The sequence below is a fragment of the Akebia trifoliata genome, chromosome 3 (genome assembly GCF_017979445.1).
Source record: "Akebia trifoliata isolate Shusen 1 chromosome 3, ASM1797944v1, whole genome shotgun sequence".
Classification (NCBI taxonomy): Eukaryota; Viridiplantae; Streptophyta; class Magnoliopsida; order Ranunculales; family Lardizabalaceae; genus Akebia; species Akebia trifoliata.
Genome location: NC_141377.1, coordinates 10,874,010 through 10,892,027, shown reverse-complemented (window position 1 = coordinate 10,892,027; position 18,018 = coordinate 10,874,010). Strand labels below are relative to the sequence as shown.

The window sequence follows — 18,018 nt, the reverse complement described above, 5'->3', positions numbered from 1 at the left end:
CGTTTTAATAATTAATTACCAAAATTATACTGTTTTGGTAAATTTCTCTTGATTATGTGTGTGCAAAAAGATATTTTAAAATTAACGTGGGTATCCCAAGCAAGTGGGTGAAATAAGCCATTTTGACTTGTATAAATAGACCCACCTTTATTTTAAAGTTGATGTGTGTATTGCAAGAAAGTGGGTGCAAATGGCCATTTCGGTCTATGCCAATAGATCGACCCATTTTTTAAATTGTTTTAATCGTTGGTATGAATCGCATTTTAAATGAAACTTTTAAAAAAGGAAAAATTACTTAATAGTCCCTGGCGCTAACTTTCTTTTTTTGATTAGTCCTTGACTTTTAGGGTTGAGCTAAATAGTCCATTTAGTAAATCCATATTTTCTAATTAGTTCCTCAACCTCATCTCAGGTCATAATATTTTTGAAATATCGAAATATTCTAATGGCGATTCCAATCATTTCCAACAATTTTTTTTATTTATCGTGAATGACAAGTGGAAATGATATATTTTTCATTTTGAACTTTTAAATGTATTTTTTCTATTTCTACGATTTATAACAAAAAAGAGTTAGGGTTTTTCAAATCTTTTTCGGATCAAAATTGATCAAGGACAATTCTTTTGGTTTGAAATCATCTGCACAAGTTATTATGTCAAAATTTAAGTTGATTTTTCTGTGTATATTAGTTGGAAAAATTTGAAAAAAATGAAATTAGGTAAATTTTACAACGTTGAGGTTAGTAATTTTTTTTTTAAGTTCAAATATTTTTATTATCGAGGTCGACAATTTTTTTAAAAAAATTATTATTGACTTTGGCAATAATAAAAATTGGTGAGGTCGACAATAATTAAAAAAAAATTGTCAACTTCGACAATAAAAATATTGAATTAAAAAAAAAAAATTATTGACCTCAGAATTGTAAAATTTATCCGATTTTTTTTTTATAGAGTTTTTTCAACTAAAATTCTTGGAAAGATGACTTAAAACTTGGAAAGATGATTTCAAACGAAAAGAACCATCCTAATCGATTTTGATAAAGAAAGCGAAGTAAATAAAAAATCTTAGTTTTTTATATATATCTTCAAAATATTTTAAAAATTCTTGAAAATGGCTTCTTCTTTATTCTTAAGTCATTTTCATTGGAATGGAGTGTCCAAAACTCAATTGGAATGCTGAAAATTCAATTTTTGTGGATGAAAATAACGAGTTTGAATGGTTAGGGCAATTTTGAGATTTCAATCATGAGAAATGTCTAGAATGAGGTCCATGGACGGATTAGAAAAGAAAGATTTATTAATTAAATATTTAACTCACCCTTAATAGTCATTTACCAAAAAAAAAGAAAGGTTAGGTCAGGGTTAGCATTAGGGATCATTAAGTAATTTTTTTTTTTAAAAATAGGTTGAAACTCATAAAAATCTGAGATCCATCAATCACATAGACCCTGTATTGTATTGAATGGCATTTAAAATTTACCAAAGGATTTACTATGATTCTCACAATTCTGACGTGGAGATGTATATATAATTGTAGATGATTTTTACTCGTATCACGAGAAAACACATCTATGATTGTGTGCACATCTCGCGTCAAACTTGTGAGAATTGCAATAAATACCCCGTGTCATTCCAGCATTTTCCTTCACCAAAATACTCTGGCTGGTTACAAAACTACATTCTATGCTGACGTGGCAAGTATTGAGGAGTCTCGTGAAAAAGCGTCAGTCTCTTGCTGTCATGCACCACCCCTACCCAGTCCACGTGGCCGATACGGTGATCACTTTATCTCAGTCTCTTACTTCACTCCTCAAAACTCTCTCTCTCTCAGGGCTCAGCAACTTCACTACCTCATCTCTCTTATCTTCTTCTTCATAGCTCCAATCATGATTAAAAGAGACATTTTCCACAATCTCTCAACACCTAGTCTCCATCTTCCACTCCTCATCAATAATAGACCTAACCGACACACAAACTCATCACCTTCACTCCTATTTCTCACCAATCAATCTCTCCCAAGTTCCCATCATTTCGATCTTTTCCGTCTCTCCACAAACACTAATTCCAAGGTCTTAAATCTCTCTCTCTCTCACATCCACTTCAATTTTATTTCTTTTCAAATATATTTTCCCCCCAATTTGTTTGATGCATTGTTTGTTTGAATTGGTTAGGTTATTCGAGGGATAAATACTGATTATTCGGAATTGGGAAACGATGTGTTATTGGAATTGGGGGACTCTGATATACCGGTGGAGCTCTGCCATACGCGTACATTGCCTCCCGCTTTGACGCTCGAACATGGACTCATCATGATTAAAGAGGAGGTCGAGAAGTTGAAGTATGATCGGCCTTGTTCGAAAAGTGGCATATTGAGGTTTCAGGTATAGTGCATTTTAATCCTAATTTGTTGTGTTCGTCCTGTTTTAAGAATGCCTGTTGTTTCTTTCAGGTAATTTAGACAGTTATGCAAAACGTGAGATTGCTAGGAGCCCATGCAAATAAACAGAGTGAAACTTTAAAAAAATGGAAACTTTATTGTCAAAATTGTAAATTTGAATGAATCTTTATTTTGAATAGAACTACATTTACATCATAGGATCTATTTGTTTTGATTTTAGATGATTGCCGGTTATGCAGAACTGAGATTGTTAGAGGCAATGTATATAAACAGAGTGACACAAAAAAATTAAATAGAAACTTTATGGTCGAAATTGTAATTTTGGATGAATCTTTATTTTGAATAGAACTACATTTATGTCATATGATCTTGTTGTTTTGATTATAGATGATTGACGGTTATACAAAACTTGAGATTATTGGAAGCAATGCACATAAACAGAGTTAAAGTACAAAAATGGGAACTTCATGGTCGAAATCGTAATTTGGAATGAATCTTAATTTGAAATGGAACTACATTTATGTCATATATGGTTTTAAAACTCGTCCGAGACTGAGACGTATTGCCCGAGTTAACTTGGTATCAGAGCTGAACGAGACCAACTCACAAACCTATTTGAGATGTCCACGTATCATGAGATAAGCAAGACGTCTCGGACGAGATTTTGAAATTCTCGTCCGAGTTAAACGAGACGAACGAGTTAAACGTTTTCACTCCTATATTCTTTCACCCAAATCGATTTTTTTTAATTTATATTTTTTTTGGCTTCATTTTTTAATAGGAATCATTTCTGAATTTTTTCAGAATTTTTAAATGGTTAAAAATCATTGTCTCAATGCCGAATGAGACAACTCGAACGAGATGAAACGTATCATCCGAGTTAACTCGGTATCAGGGCTGAATGAGACAAGACGTGAAACCGAGTTTAAAAACCATGATGTCATATGATCTTGTTCTTTTGATTCAAGATGATTAATAGAAATGTCACTTTTGGAGGTTACATGGTGTTGTGCATCTATAGGTTGCAGTGCCACCAAGCACAAAAGCTTTGGATTGGTTATATAATCAGCATAAGTCTTCGGAAGTGTTTCCTCAGTTTTATCTTTCTAAGATGAATCCAGCCAACTCAACCCTTGACTCACATTCATTTAATGGAGTGCTTGGACTTTCGGGAATTGGTGCTGCAGTTTATTTCAAGGGTTCTTCTTATTCCTTGAAAGAGTGTAGTTCGATGAAAAGGTTACCTTTTTGTTCCTCCTTTTATTAGATATCTATTTGTTTATGTAAATATTCTTAATTTGCCTTCTATGCATGTTTACAATCTCATATCATGGTTCTGAGGTGTTAATGAATGTAATGGCATGTTAATGTTTTCATTATAAAAATGGGTGATTACTTTTTTGGCTGGTATAATTGATATTGTCCGTGAAACTCCACCAAGACTTACTGCAGTTGACTTTGTTTGTGGTTCATGTCGAATGTTAGGTTGTTATTGTATCCACAATAGTGTTAAGAACCATCTATAATGACTTTGAAGTAGTCTGATAATAAACCATCAGAACAGTCTACTCTTGTTGGCAACAAATTTTACATAAATGACTGGATTTCTTTTTGTTGCTGCTGGGCACAACTTCTTTTTTATTTTTCCTCCTCTTTTCTTCTATCTTATTGATAAAGAAGACACATTAAGCTATCAAGCAAAGGCCGAGAAGACCTTCTGGGAACTGGGAAAAAACAGACCATCCACATATGGACTCACAAAACTACAGTCTCTCACAACAAACATGTTTGTAGTGAAAAAGGAAAATCTGTAACTGATGTTTGCCGATTTCATATAAAGTTGCAGTAATATATGGGGTGATATGGTACACATAAAATCACTCAATCTACCTTTTTTTCCAGGACTTCCTTTATTTTCTTTACCTACACATACATTTGGTTGTGTGTGTTTCACACATCGAACTTCTCCGAGTTTTGATAAGCTTGATTCACATGTTGTTAAGTGTCTTTTTGGGTTATTTTCGTACCCAAAAAGGTTATTGTTGCCATGATCTTCAGTCTCATAAGTCTTCCGTGAGTGATGTTACATTTTTTAATCTGTCTCCTACTTCAACGAGACTTTGAATTATGATGACATTTTGTTACCAATTCTAGTTCCCATTGTTGACCATACTTCAGTTATTATGGATGAAAGTGGGATAAGGGTATTGTTTTATATCATAAGACATGTTCGTATGAAATAAAAAAAACCTACCTCCAATCAACATCTTTCTCTTGATACGAGTGTTTCACCATCGTATTATCTGCAGATCATGTATCTCCCTCTTCATCTAATATTGATCTTCCTATTGCACATCGTAAATGAATTCATACTTGTACGCAACATTCTATGTCTAATTTTGTGTCTTTTTCCCATCTTATCGTCCCTTTTGCTCCACTATTTCACACTGTACAGGAGGCATTGTGTCACTCTGGTTGGAGACAGACAATGATAACTGAAATGGAGTCCTTCATACCAATGATTCGTAGGAGTTAGTTTCATTTCCATAAGGTAAGCGAGTTGTGGGTTTTCGTTGAGTTTATGTTGTGAAATAATTTCTTGATGGGTCTATTGAGAGGGTAAAGGCTTGTTTTATTGCCAAAGGCTATTCCCAAACCTATGGTGCTGATTATTCAGAGACTTTTACTCTTGTGGTTAAGATTATTGTTGTTTTTGTTATTATTTCTCTAGTTGCCATTCCAATAGATCATTATACCAATTGGATGTGCAAAATGCATCCTTGCGTGGTGCTTGGGAGGAAGAGATTTATGGGGAGCAACCACCTATGTTTGTTGCTCATGGGGAGTTGTTTGGTATGGTCTGTAGGCTTAAAAAGGTTATCTATGGTCTAAAACGGTCTCCACGAGTATGGTTTGGTAGGTTTAGTGAAGTGGTGAAGCAGTTTCGGTTGAGCAATGTCAAACTAATGAATCAGTATTTGTGTGCATGAGCTCTATGGGCACCATCATCTTGGTGGTCTATATTGATGATATAGTGGTGACAAAAGATGATACTCGTAGCATTGATGATTTGAAAGTATTCCTACAACGCCAGTTCATTCTAAGGATCTTGGAAAATTGCTTTAAATTTTGTGGATTGAATTTGCCTGGTCTAATAGAGGTATTAGCTTGTCTCGACGAAAGTATATTCTTGGTTTACTAGATGAGACAGGTATGTTGGGATGTTGATGCAATCAGATCTAAAAATTTATACTAATTTGTGTGAAAACTTCAAGAGAAGTCGAGAAATTAAGTCAGAAGAGAAAAATCTCCCTCGAATCTATTTTATTCAACTAAAACTCATTTACAACTAAATTTGATAGCCTATTTATAGGCAAAAAAGAAACACAACAACTAACTATTTCAGGTTGTTACTATCCGAAATAACAGACAATCAACTAACTAACTAACTGACTTGACTCCAACAACTAACTAACTTGGACTACATTAGATGTAAACCATTAGGTACTCCTATGGTTCCTAATCCTAAACTGTGGTTGACAAAGGAGACTTATTTGTGATCTAGGTAGATATAGAAGGCTAGTTGGTAAATTTAACTACTTGACCATCACCCATCCTGATATCTCATTTGCACTTAGTAGGGTAAGCCAATTTATGGAGACACCCAAAGTCACACATTGGAAAGCTATTATTTGGGTGTTGTTCTACCTAAAATGATCACTAGGTCGTGTGTTATTTTATAGGTACAAAGATAATTTGGACTTCGAAGGTTACATTGATGCTGATTTTGGCAGGTTCACCATTGGATAGGAGGTCTACATATGAGTACTACAAGTTTTTGGGTGGAAACTTGGGGGTCCTGGAAAACTAAGAAACAGAGTGTGGTAGCAAAAGTTAGTGCAGAAGCATAATACAAGGCAATGGCTCTAATTGCAGGTGAATTGACTTAGTTAAAGAGTTTTCTTGGTGAATTGGGCTTAAAGGTGATTATTTCTACGAAGCCGCATTGTGATAACCAGGCTGCAGTGCATATTGCTTCTAAACCTGTGTTCTATGAAAGAATAAAGCATATTGAGATAGACTATTAGTAAAAAACGATGGAGAGAAAAGTTAATTCATTGATTAACCCTAATTAGGCTTTAAAGGGGAATTACAAAGACTAATAAATGGAAAAGACAAAAAACGACAAAAGACTAAAAATTCTAATAAACCAGAATTATTCAACACTCCCCCTCAAGTTGGTGCATGGATATCAACAACGTCCAACTTTAACAAGACACTTTCAAAGGCGATTTTGCTAACACCTTTAGTAAGAATATCGGCGAGTTGCTGAGATGTCGGAATAAGCAGAGTACAAATCTGCCCAGAAATAATCTTCTCTCTAATGAAATGTCGATCAATTTTGATATGCTTCGTTCTGTCATGCTGAACCGAATTTGCTGCTATGTTAATAGCTGATTTATTATCACAATATAGTGAAAAAGGGATTGTTACGGGAAGACATAAGTCAAGTAGTAAGGTCTTGAGCCACAACAACTCACACACTTCAAGTGCCATAGTTCTGTACTTTGACTCAGCATTGGACTGAGAAACCACATCCTGCTTCTTATTATGCCAAGTTACCAAGTTGCCACAAACTTTAGTACAGTACCTCGAAGTGGATCGTCTATCAGTCACTAACCCAGCATAATTTGCATCTGTCTACGCCTCAATGTGAAGATGACCATGATTACTAAACAAAATACCTCGACCAGGACATTCCTTAAAATATCTAAGAATGCGATAAACAACAATAAGATGAGATGTTCGAGGTGAATACATAAACTGACTTACAACATTAACAACATAAGCATTGCTGGGGCGAGTCATAGACAAGTAAATCAATTTTCCTACAAGACGCTAACACTGGCTAATATCTGACAAACACTCCCCTTCAGAATCCGCCACCTGTGATTCTGCTCGATAGGAGTATCAACTGGACGAGAACCAAGCTGACAGGAGTCACGGAGTAAATCAAGGACATATTTATGCTAAGAGATAAATATACCGCACAACCTCAATACCCAAAAAATAGTGAAGATGGCCAAGGTTCTTAAATATCAAATTGACGTCTTAAGTAGGATTTGACCTCGGTAATATTGGAAACTGGAAATACTAGGATAGTTAGTTCTAGTTTTATTTTCATTAGTTTATTTATATTCTTTCTATGTAAGGGCATTTATGTCCATTCTATTATTATGGATTATAAATATATATCAAGCTCTCATTATGAGACTTGAGATTTTACCCCTTCTAAAATTCTTCTTGGTATTAGAGCTAAAAAGAAAAAGAAAAAAAAACCTAATACGATCTCTCTCCCCTCTGAGGGCTCTGTTCTTCTTTGATTCATGTTTTCTTAATCGCATGTTGCGATAAAAAATTTATTGACCCCTCACATGCTGCAATAGAGATTTGCGCTGTGAAAAATAAATTTTTTTTTAACCTTTCGATAGGGTTTCTCTTGGCAATCAATCCTTTAATCAGCTCCATTGGTGGTGCGATCAGCCTTCAGGTTCCTATTCTTCTTTTCGACAGCAGTAGCAGATACACTACAGGTTTGAATTTGACTTCCGAACAGTGTCTAAGTCTTTATTATTCTCTGCGACAGCAGCCATAGATTTGAATCTCTCTACTGATCAGATCCACTTGCTCTATACTGCCCTGCGACAGCAGCAGTAGCTCTCTACAGGCCTCAACCTCATCTACGATCAGATTTACAGACCTAAAGTGACCTGCGATCAGATCTACAAGCCTCCACCTCACCTGCGATCAAGTTTACAGGCCTAAAACTCACCTGCGATCAGGTTTACAGGCCTAAAACTCACCTGCGATCAGATTTACAGGCCCAAACCTTACCTGCAACCTGATCCGCAGCAGTAGTCTCTATCTGTGTTGAGATTAGATTTACATGCTTTAGAATGACTTGCGACCGTAGCAGCAGACCTCCACAGGTCTGAATCTCACTTACAATCAGTCTATTGGTTCCTATCTGGTTCTACACGACTTGCGACAGCAACAGCCAGCTGTTGTATACACTTCGATCAGCCCTACTGGGCCTAAACTGCTCTACGACAGCAGCACACAGTTGTTGGGTGATTGGTGATCAGCCCTACAACACTTCTAAGGTTGGTTCTGTAACCTACGACATCTCTACTTTGGCTGGTTCATCCTCACGACAGCAGTAGAGGTTATTTTTGGTATTGCTGACAATAATCAGTAGGATTATCTAGCGTTAGATAAGACTAATACGGGAGATCTCCCTTCAATCCAAAATTTTCTTCCTGTTCATCGTGTGCAATGACGACTCATGAGCCTAAGGACTCTACCACAACACTTGGGACCAATTTCTCAGTTCAGCGTATTACCAATGCCCCACTAGATGGTCGTAATTTTCAGAGTTGGTCTAGGTTTGTGCGCCTTTATTTGGGTAGTAGAGGAAAATCTGGTTGGCTGTCAGGCATTATTCCTAAACCACCCTTAACTGATCCCAAATTTGAACAATGGGAAATCGATAATTGCACCATTCTTGGATGGCTATTTAATTCCATGGAGCAACGCATTTACACTATGTTTATGTATCATGAGACCGTCTCCTCTTTGTGGTCAACTCTCACTCAGACATATGCACATGCTCGCAATGACTCGAGGATTTATGAACTGTACCGGGATATTGCTCAGGCTACCCAAGGAAATCAAAGTGTTGCAGATTATTTTGGATTTCTTCAGTCCCGTTGGGAGGAGCTCTCACACTATGAGTCTATGGCTGAGTTATCGACAGAGGCAGTTGGGTATGTGGTCAAGAGGATTGCTCGACATCAGACATACCAGTTCCTCATGGGTTTACGCCTTGAGTTTGAGGCACTACGGACCCAAATCCTTAATACCACTCCTCTACCTTCCTTATTTGAGACATTTGCGACTATTGATAGCGATGAGCGTCGTCGTCGTATTGTTCCCTCTCAGACTTAGTCTTCTGTCATTATCTCTGCTCCCGATACAGATCAGATGGTTCTTGCGGCCAATTCGGATTTTTCTAACTCCCGTACTCAAGGATCTGGAAATCGAGGTCGTGGGAGTCGTGGGCATGGTAAAGGAAGTGGTCTTACGTGTAGTCATTGTAGGAAAATTGGTCATGAAAAGGCCCGTTGCTTTCAGTTCTATCCCCACCTGTTGAGATCTTCTGGGGTTCAGCCCCGTGCTGTTATTGTAGAATCTACCTCAGTTGATCATGCTTCTCTTGGTACTATTGATTTGCAACATCTTCAAACACAGATTTCTTCTGGGATTCGCTCCCATCTCCATGAGCATGGTATGCTTCATCAGTTAACTTGTCCATACACTCTTGAGCAAAACGGGGTGGCGGAACGTAAGAATCGCCACCTCATGAACACCGTTCGTTGCCTCCTACAAGGGATGCATGTCCCCAAGTCATATTGGAATATGGCAGTTCTTACTGCTGCTTTCCTCCTGAATCGTGTTCCAAGTCGCACTTTAGGAGGACGGGTGCCTCTTCATGTTCTTTGACCTGATAGCACTCTCTTCCCTATTACACCTAGAGTTTTTGGGTGTACTTGCTTTGTTCAGGATAGAACTCCTCATCGCACCAAACTAGATGACAAGGCTACCCGTTGTGTCTTCTTGGGTTACTCTTCCATGTCAAAGGGGTATCGCTGCTATGATCCCCTTATTCATCGTATTATTCATTCCCTGGATGTCACTTTTATTGAAAATGTTCCATATTTTCGTACTTCATCTTCTTTGCAGGACTCTTATACTTTGCAGGATTCTTCCCCAATAGTGCTACCCTATCCAGTTTTCTCTCCATCTTCATCTTCGCCGCCGCCGCTGCAAGTTTACTCTCGTCGCCCTCCCCTCTCTCAAACTTTGCTAACCTCCTCCTTGGACTCAGGTATATCCTCTTCTACATTTACGCCTACTCCTTCTATTTCTGACTCTCACTTACCTATTGCACTTCGCAAAGGTAAGCGAGGGTGTGTTATTGATCAACCTATCGCCCAGTTTGTTTCTTATCAGGGTCTTTCTCCTTGCTATCGAACCTATCTTGCCACCATAGCCTCTATTCGAGTTCCTCGGTCTGTATCTGAGGCTTTACGTGATCCTATGTGGACTAGAGCTATGACTACTGAGATGGATGCATTGCAGAAGAACCACATCTGGGATCTTGTTTCACTTCCTTTTGGGGAGCAGACTGTTGGTTGTAAATGGGTTTTCACAGTCAAGTATCTCGCAGATGGTACTGTTGATCGTTACAAGGCTCAACTTGTTGCTAAGGGATTTATGCAGACTCCGGGAAAGGACTTTGGAGCCACATTTGCCCCTGTAGCCAAACTGTCTACTGTCCGGTTACTTATCTCTTTAGCGGCCTGTCATTCATGGCCTCTTCACCAGCTTGATGTGAAGAATGCCTTTCTAAATGGTGATCTGACAGAGGTTATTTATATGGACCCCTCTCTTGGGTTTCGTCTTCAGGGGAAGTATTCTGGGAAAGTATGTCGCCTCCTCAAATCTCTGTATGGCCTAAAGCAATCTCCACGAGCTTGGTTCCAGCGTTTCTCTGAAGTCATTCTATCTATGGGGTTTTTCAGATGCCACTCTGACCATACTTGCTTTACTCGACGAGGAAAAGATGGCCGCAATACCATTGTCTTGGTTTATGTGGATGATATTATAGTAACTGGAAATGATACACAGTGGATTGACAGAGTTAACCTTTGAGGTTAAAGACTTAGGTCCCCTCAAGTACTTTTTGGGATTAGAGGTAGCCTGTTCACAGCGTGGTATTTCGTTATCTCAACGTAAATACACATTGGATCTTCTTCAGGACACTGGTATGCTTGATTGTCGTCCTGCCTCTATCCCAATGGATCAGAATCATCGTCTTCATGCTGAATCTGAGGAACTTTTATTTGATCCTTCATCTTACCAGAGACTCGTAGGCCGTTTGATTTATCTGACTAACACTAGACCGGATTTGACCTTCGCAGTTAGTGTAGTCAGTCAGTTTATGCATGCTCCGCGTACCTCTCATCTTGATGCTGTGTATCGTATTCTTCGCTACTTGAAGTCTCGTCCTGGTCTAGGCTTATTTTATTCATCTACTGCTCAGCCACATCTGTCATGTTTTACTGATGCTGATTATGCGGGTTCTCTTACAGATAGGAGATCTACATCTGGTTTTTGTACCTTCTATGGCGGTAATCTTATTTTGTGGAAAAGTAAGAAACAGAGTGTGGTTTCTCGTTCCTCTGCTGAAGCGGAGTATCGGGCTATGGCCCTTGGCACATGTGAACTTCTTTGGTTTCGATCTTTGCTAATAGAGTTAGGATTTCCTACTGATGGTTCCTCCTCGCTGGTCTGTGACAACAAGTCTGCTATCATGCTTGCATCTGACTCAGTCCTCCACGAAATGACTAAGCACATCGAGGTTGATGTTCACTTTCTCAGGGAGAAAGTTCGATCTGGTGTACTTAAGACAATCTTTGTTCCTTCTTCAGATCAACTGGCTGATATGCTTACAAAGTCTGTTGGATCTTCTGTCACAAACTCTCATCTTGCCAAGCTGGGCCTAGTTGATATATTTGCCCCAGCTTGAGGGGGAGTATTGGAAACTGGAAATACTAGGATAGTTAGTTCTAGTTTTATTTTCATTAGTTTATTTATATTCTTTCTATGTAAGGGCAGTTATGTCCATTCTATTATTATGGATTATAAATATATATCAAGCTCTCATTATGAGACTTGAGATTTTACCCCTTCTAAAATTCTTCTGGTAATACCAGTACTATCATCTCCAGTAAGGACAATATCATCTACATAAACAATTAGAGCGACAGTTTTGCCCTTAGAGTGTCGCAAGAAAGAGTGTGATTAGTAGAACTCTGATGGAAATCAAACTGATGCACTGTCCTAGTAAAACGCTCAGATCATGCGCGAGGAGACTGCTTTAGTCCATAAAGAGAGTGACGAAGACAACATACATGTGTAGGAGAAGCAGGTGTGAGAAAATCAGGAGGTTGGACCATATAGACTTCTTCCTGAAGATCATCATTGAGAAATGCATTTTTGACATTTAACTGAAAGAGAAGCCATCTTCTTATTGTGGCAATAGAAAAAAGAACTCGAATAGTGGTCATCTTGGCAGCTAGAGCGAATGTTTCATAATAATCAATCCCATAAGCCTGAGCATAACCCTTTACCACCAGACGGGTCTTATAACAAGTAATAGAACCATCGGGATTATACTTAAGGGTGAAAACACAGCGACATCCCACAGCTTTCCTCCCAGGCAGAAGAGGAACAAGTTCCCAAGTTTGAGTCTTTTCAAGAGCATTCAACTCATCAATCATAGCGGCTCGCCACTCAGGATGGGCAATAGCATTGCAACAGTATTAAGAGGAGAAACAGTGGAAACAGAAACAAGAAAGTTCCGATAAGAGGGTGATAGAGCAGAATCAGATATATAATTAGAAATATGATAAGTACAAGTGCGCTTACCCTTGCGAGTAGTAATAGGACGATCATTACAAGGGACAGTAGGAAGCGGAGCTGGAGGCGAGAAAGCATGCTGGTCCGGCATAGAAGTGATGGTTGTATTGCGTGGTTGTCGAGAGTAAACTTGCAATGAAGGAGGTGACAAGCTGACAAGGGGTGGAGAAGGAGGAATAGGTATGGGAAGAGGAAATAACAAGGGAGAGGGATCATCATTAGGAGAATTTAAAGGAAAGCACTCGGACTAAATATCAACTGACTCATTATAGTATGAGGTATACTTAAAGAAGGAAACATCCCAAGAAATGAAACGCCTTCGAGAATGAGGATGATAACAGCGGTATCCTTTCTGGGTAGAGGAATAACCCAAAAAAATACATTTAACGGCTTTTGGGTCAAGTTTAGTACTAGTTTGGTCAAGAATTTGAACAAAGCAGATGCACCCAAACACGCGTGGAGGAAGTGGAAACAAAGGACAATCCGGATGGAGCTTAGAGAAGGGGGTGGCAAGCTGAAGAACCCGGGAGGGAGTCTGATAAATAATATAAAAATTGAAATTAAGAGAAAAAGATAATAATCATTAATTAGCCCTAATCAGGCTTAAAAGGTATTACATACTCATTAATAGAGGAAAAGACTAAAAAGGACATATAAATAGACTTATTCCAACACTCCCCCTCAAGTTGGTGCGTGAATGTCAACAACACCCAACTTGGATAGTACACCTTCAAAGATAATTTTACTAACTCCTTTAGTAAGAACATCAGCGAGTTGTTGAGATGTAGGAACAAAGGGAGTACAAATTTGTCCAGAAATAATCTTTTCTCTAATAAAATGACGATCAACTTCGATATGTTTCGTTCTGTCATGTTGAACTGGATTTGCCGTTATGTTAATAGCTGACTTGTTATCGCAATATAGTAAGAATGGGACTGGCACAGGAAGACACAGGTCAGCTAATAAGATCTTGAGCCACAACAACTCACACACTCCAAGTGCCATAGCTCTGTATTCAGACTCAGCACTCGACCGAGAAACCACATCCTGCTTTTTACTGCGCCAAGTTACCAAGTTACCACCAACTTTAGTAAAGTACCCAGAAGTAGAACGTCTATCAGTCATTGAATCAGCATAATCTGCATCTGTCTATGCCTCAACACGTAAATGGCCATGATTACTAAGCAAAATACCTCGACCAGGACATCTCTTCAGATATCTAAGAATACGATAGACTGCAGTAAGATGAGATGTTCGAGGCGAGTGCATAAACTGACTGACAACGCTAACAGCATACGCAATATCTGGACGAGTCATAGACAAATAAATCCATTTTCCCACAAGTCGCTGATACTGTCCAATATCTGACACACACTCCCCCTCAGAATCAGCCAACCTGTGATTCTGCTCAATAGGAGTATCAGCGGGGCGAGAACCAAGCTGACCGGAGTCACTGAGTAAATCAAGGACATACTTTCGCTGAGAAACAAATATACCAGACTTGGATCGCGCTACCTCAATACCCAGAAAATAGCGAAGATGCCCAAGATCCTTAATCTCAAATTGACAGCCTAAGTAAGATTTTACCTCAGTAATACCATCCGTATCATTTCCAGTAAGAACAATATCATCAACATAAACAATCAGAGCAACAGTTTTTCCGTGAGAGTGACGCAAGAAAAGGGTGTGATCGGCAGAGCTCTGATGGAAGCCAAACTGATACATGGCCTTAGTAAAACGCTCAGACCATGCACGGGGAGATTGCTTCAGACCATAAAGAGAACGGCGAAGACGACAGACATGTGTAGGAGAGGCAGATGTAAGAAACCCAGGAGGTTGGACCATATAAACCTCTTCCTGAAGATCACCATTGAGAAACGCATTCTTGACATCTAACTGATAGAGAGGCCAACCTTTGATAGCGGCCGCAGAAAGAAGAACGCGAATGGTGGTCATTTTGGCAACCGGAGCAAATGTCTCCTGATAATCATTCCATAAGTCTGAGCATAACCTTTGGCTACTAGACGAGCCTTATACCTAGCAATAGAACCGTCTGGATTATGCTTAAGTGTAAAAACCCAACGACATCCCACAGCTTTCCTTCTAGGCGGGAGAGGAACCAGTTCCCAAGTTTGAGTCTTTTCAAGAGCATTCAACTCATCAATCATAGCTGCTCGCCACTCAGGATGGGCAATAGCATCTGCAACAGTAGTAGGAAGAGAAACAGCAGAAACAGAGGCAAGAAAACTCCGATAGGAGGGTGATAGTGCAGAATCAGATACATAATTAGAAATAGGATAAGTACAAGTGCGCTTACCCTTACGAGTAGAAATAGGACGATCATCACAGGGAACAGAAGGTGACGGATCTGAAGGCAAAGAGGCGAGCTGGTCTAGCATAGAAGTGATGGTAGTATCGCGTGGACGCCGAGAGTAAACCTGCAGAGGAGGAGGTGAGACACTTACAGGGGGTGGAGAGAAGGGTACAGGTAAGGGAAGAGGAAAGGTAACAGGAAGAGGATCATCCGGGGAATCGAGAGGAAACCACTCAGAGTGAGTGCCAACTAACCCATTGTAGTATGGGGTGTGCTCAAAGAAGGAAACATCCTGAGAAATGAACCGCCGTCGAGAAGGAGGATGGTAACACCGGTAACCTTTCTGGGTAGAGGAATAACCCAAAAAAATACATTTTACAACCTTAAGGTCAAGTTTAGTACGAGTTTGATCAAGAATTTGAACAAAACATACGCACCCAAACACACGTGGAGAAAGGGGAAACAGGGGACGATTCAGATCGAGCTGAGAAAGAGGCGTGGCAAACTGAAGAACGCGGGAGGGGGTGCGATTAATAAGGTAAACAGCAGTAAGAACAACATCGGCCCAATAAGATTGGGGCACATTCATACCAATAGAGATGGCACGAGCTAACTCTAGAATATGACGATTTTTTCGTTCTGAACGACCATTTTGCTGAGGAGTCTTAACATTAGACATTTGATGCTCAATGCCAGACTCTAAACAAAGTTTTAAGACTGCACTATAGGTGTACTCAGTACCATGATCAGAATGGAAAGTCTTGACGGTACGACCAAACTGGGTATGAACCATAGCAAGAAATTGCTTAACGATTCCACAAACTTCACTCTTGTGTTTCATAAGATAGACCCAAGTGGTACGACTATGGTCATCAATGAAAAAGACAAAGTAACGAAAACCAAGAGTGGATGGGACCGGGGAAGGACCCCACACATCAGAATGAATTAGATCAAATATAGCAAGGGCAACCATATTCATACTAACAGGATAGGAAGAACGCACATGTTTAGCTAATTGGCAAGTTTCACAAGAAAAATCAAGCAAATTGTTATTATTAAATAAAACAGGGAACATGTGTTTCAAATATCCAAACGAAATATGGCCTAAAAGTAAGTGCCAACGCATTACAAGAGCCTTATTAGATTGACTATTACAACTAATCTGGGAAACAGAATGTGTGCTAGGTAAACCAGGTACATCCAAGAGATACAGTCCATTTTCTTCACGTCCAGTGCCAATCGTCCTCTTCGACTCCAGATCCTGAAAGATACAATGAGAGGGATAAAATGTTACACTGCAATTCAAAGTTTTGGTAATACTACTAACAGATATAAGATTAGTAGTGAGTTGAGGAACATGCAGTGTGTTAGTCAAGGATAAAGAAGATGTAATAGGAAAAAGACCTTGACCAGCGATAGAAGACAAAGAACCATCAGCAAGGCGAACCTTGCGATGACCAGAACAAACACTATAAGTTTTGAATAGGGATGACGTACCAGTCATGTTATCGGAGGCACCAGAATCAATGATCCATGGTGAGGAAGTGGTGGAAACACTATGTGCAGATGCAATAGTACCTGAGTGAGCGAATGTAGAGACCGGCTGAGATGAAGTCTCCATCTGATTGAAGAATTTTCTGAACTTGTCGAGATCAGCCTGGGATAAAGATACCAAATCTGATGAGGATGTAGTAACTGAAGGAGGTGGTAAATCAGTAGTCGACTGAGAAACTGCATGAGCTGAAGATCGCTGAGACTGTTGTTGTTGCTGATTAGGACGACCATGAAGTGCATAACATCGAGCCTTAACATGACCCAACTTTCCACAATGATCACACTTATGTCGTTGACGGGTAGGCATAGACCCACTGGGGTTTTGTGGAGACGATAGGCGAGCAAGCATAACAGAATGATCTCCCGAAGAATGAGGTAGGATAGCTGCGCGACGACTCTCATCAGCCAAGACATAAGAATATGCGGTCTGTAAAGACGGAAACGGATCCATACCCAACAAATGAACTCTCGCATACTCAAACTCATCCCGAAGACCAGCTAAAAACTGAAAAACCCGATTCTTATCAAGAATCGACGAATATAATGTCTCGTCAAAAGAGTCCTTCCAAGCATAAGATGAGGAATAGAAAGACAATTCTTCCCACCGAGCACGTAACTGTGATATATAGGTGGTAACTGAAGAGTCTCCTTGTGAAAGATGAGAAATCTCACGCTCCAAGTTGAAAATCCTAACATTGTTCTGACGTTGCGAGTAAATGCTCTTTGCGGAATCCCATATCTGTTTTGCTGTCGAGGAAAACATAAAACCAGCCGCAATGTGTGGTTGCATCGAAGTAACCAGCCATGAACGGACCATAGAATCATTAGCAAACCAATGGGAGTAAGAATTGTCAGTCTGTGAAGGTTGTTTGTCCGCCCCTATGAGGTAACCAATTTTCCCTTTTCCACCAATGAACATTTCAACTGATCGTGCCCAGAGGAGATAATTAGGACCATCTAATTTCACTGTAGTAATCTGAATACCTGGAAAGTCGGTTGAGTGAGAAAGCGGACCACTCAATCCATTACTATTACCAGTGATCGAGGACGAGGATGTCTCAGAAGCCATCGAATAATCCGAATACTATGGTTGGAAGCGAGTTCAAGTTGGATAAGGACACAACTCCCTAGGATAAAATGATCGCAACACTCGTGGAATCTAATTAAACACTGCTATGGGTTATCCGAGCAGTCAATCTTGCAAGTGT

General features: G+C 39.4%; 1 protein-coding gene across 6 annotated transcripts in view; it reads left to right on the top strand.

Moving 5' to 3' along the window:
• The first annotated feature begins 1,808 nt into the window (after positions 1 to 1,808).
• PHYLLO (2-oxoglutarate decarboxylase/hydro-lyase/magnesium ion-binding protein) overlaps positions 1,809 to 18,018 on the top strand; it is a 117,446-nt gene continuing 101,236 nt past the window's right edge. For 3 of the 6 annotated variants that reach the window (XM_086433886.1, XM_086433885.1, XM_086433883.1), the window contains exons 1-3: positions 1,809 to 2,068; positions 2,171 to 2,380; positions 3,419 to 3,636. In XM_086433886.1, the coding sequence (XP_086290012.1) occupies positions 1,886 to 2,068; positions 2,171 to 2,380; positions 3,419 to 3,636 (611 nt within the window). In that variant the 5' untranslated portion in view covers positions 1,809 to 1,885. Of the gene's footprint in view, positions 2,069 to 2,170; positions 2,381 to 3,418; positions 3,637 to 4,852; positions 4,949 to 18,018 lie in introns of those variants that run through there. The other 3 variants (XM_086433884.1, XM_086433888.1, XM_086433887.1) reach the window with 3 other exon arrangements.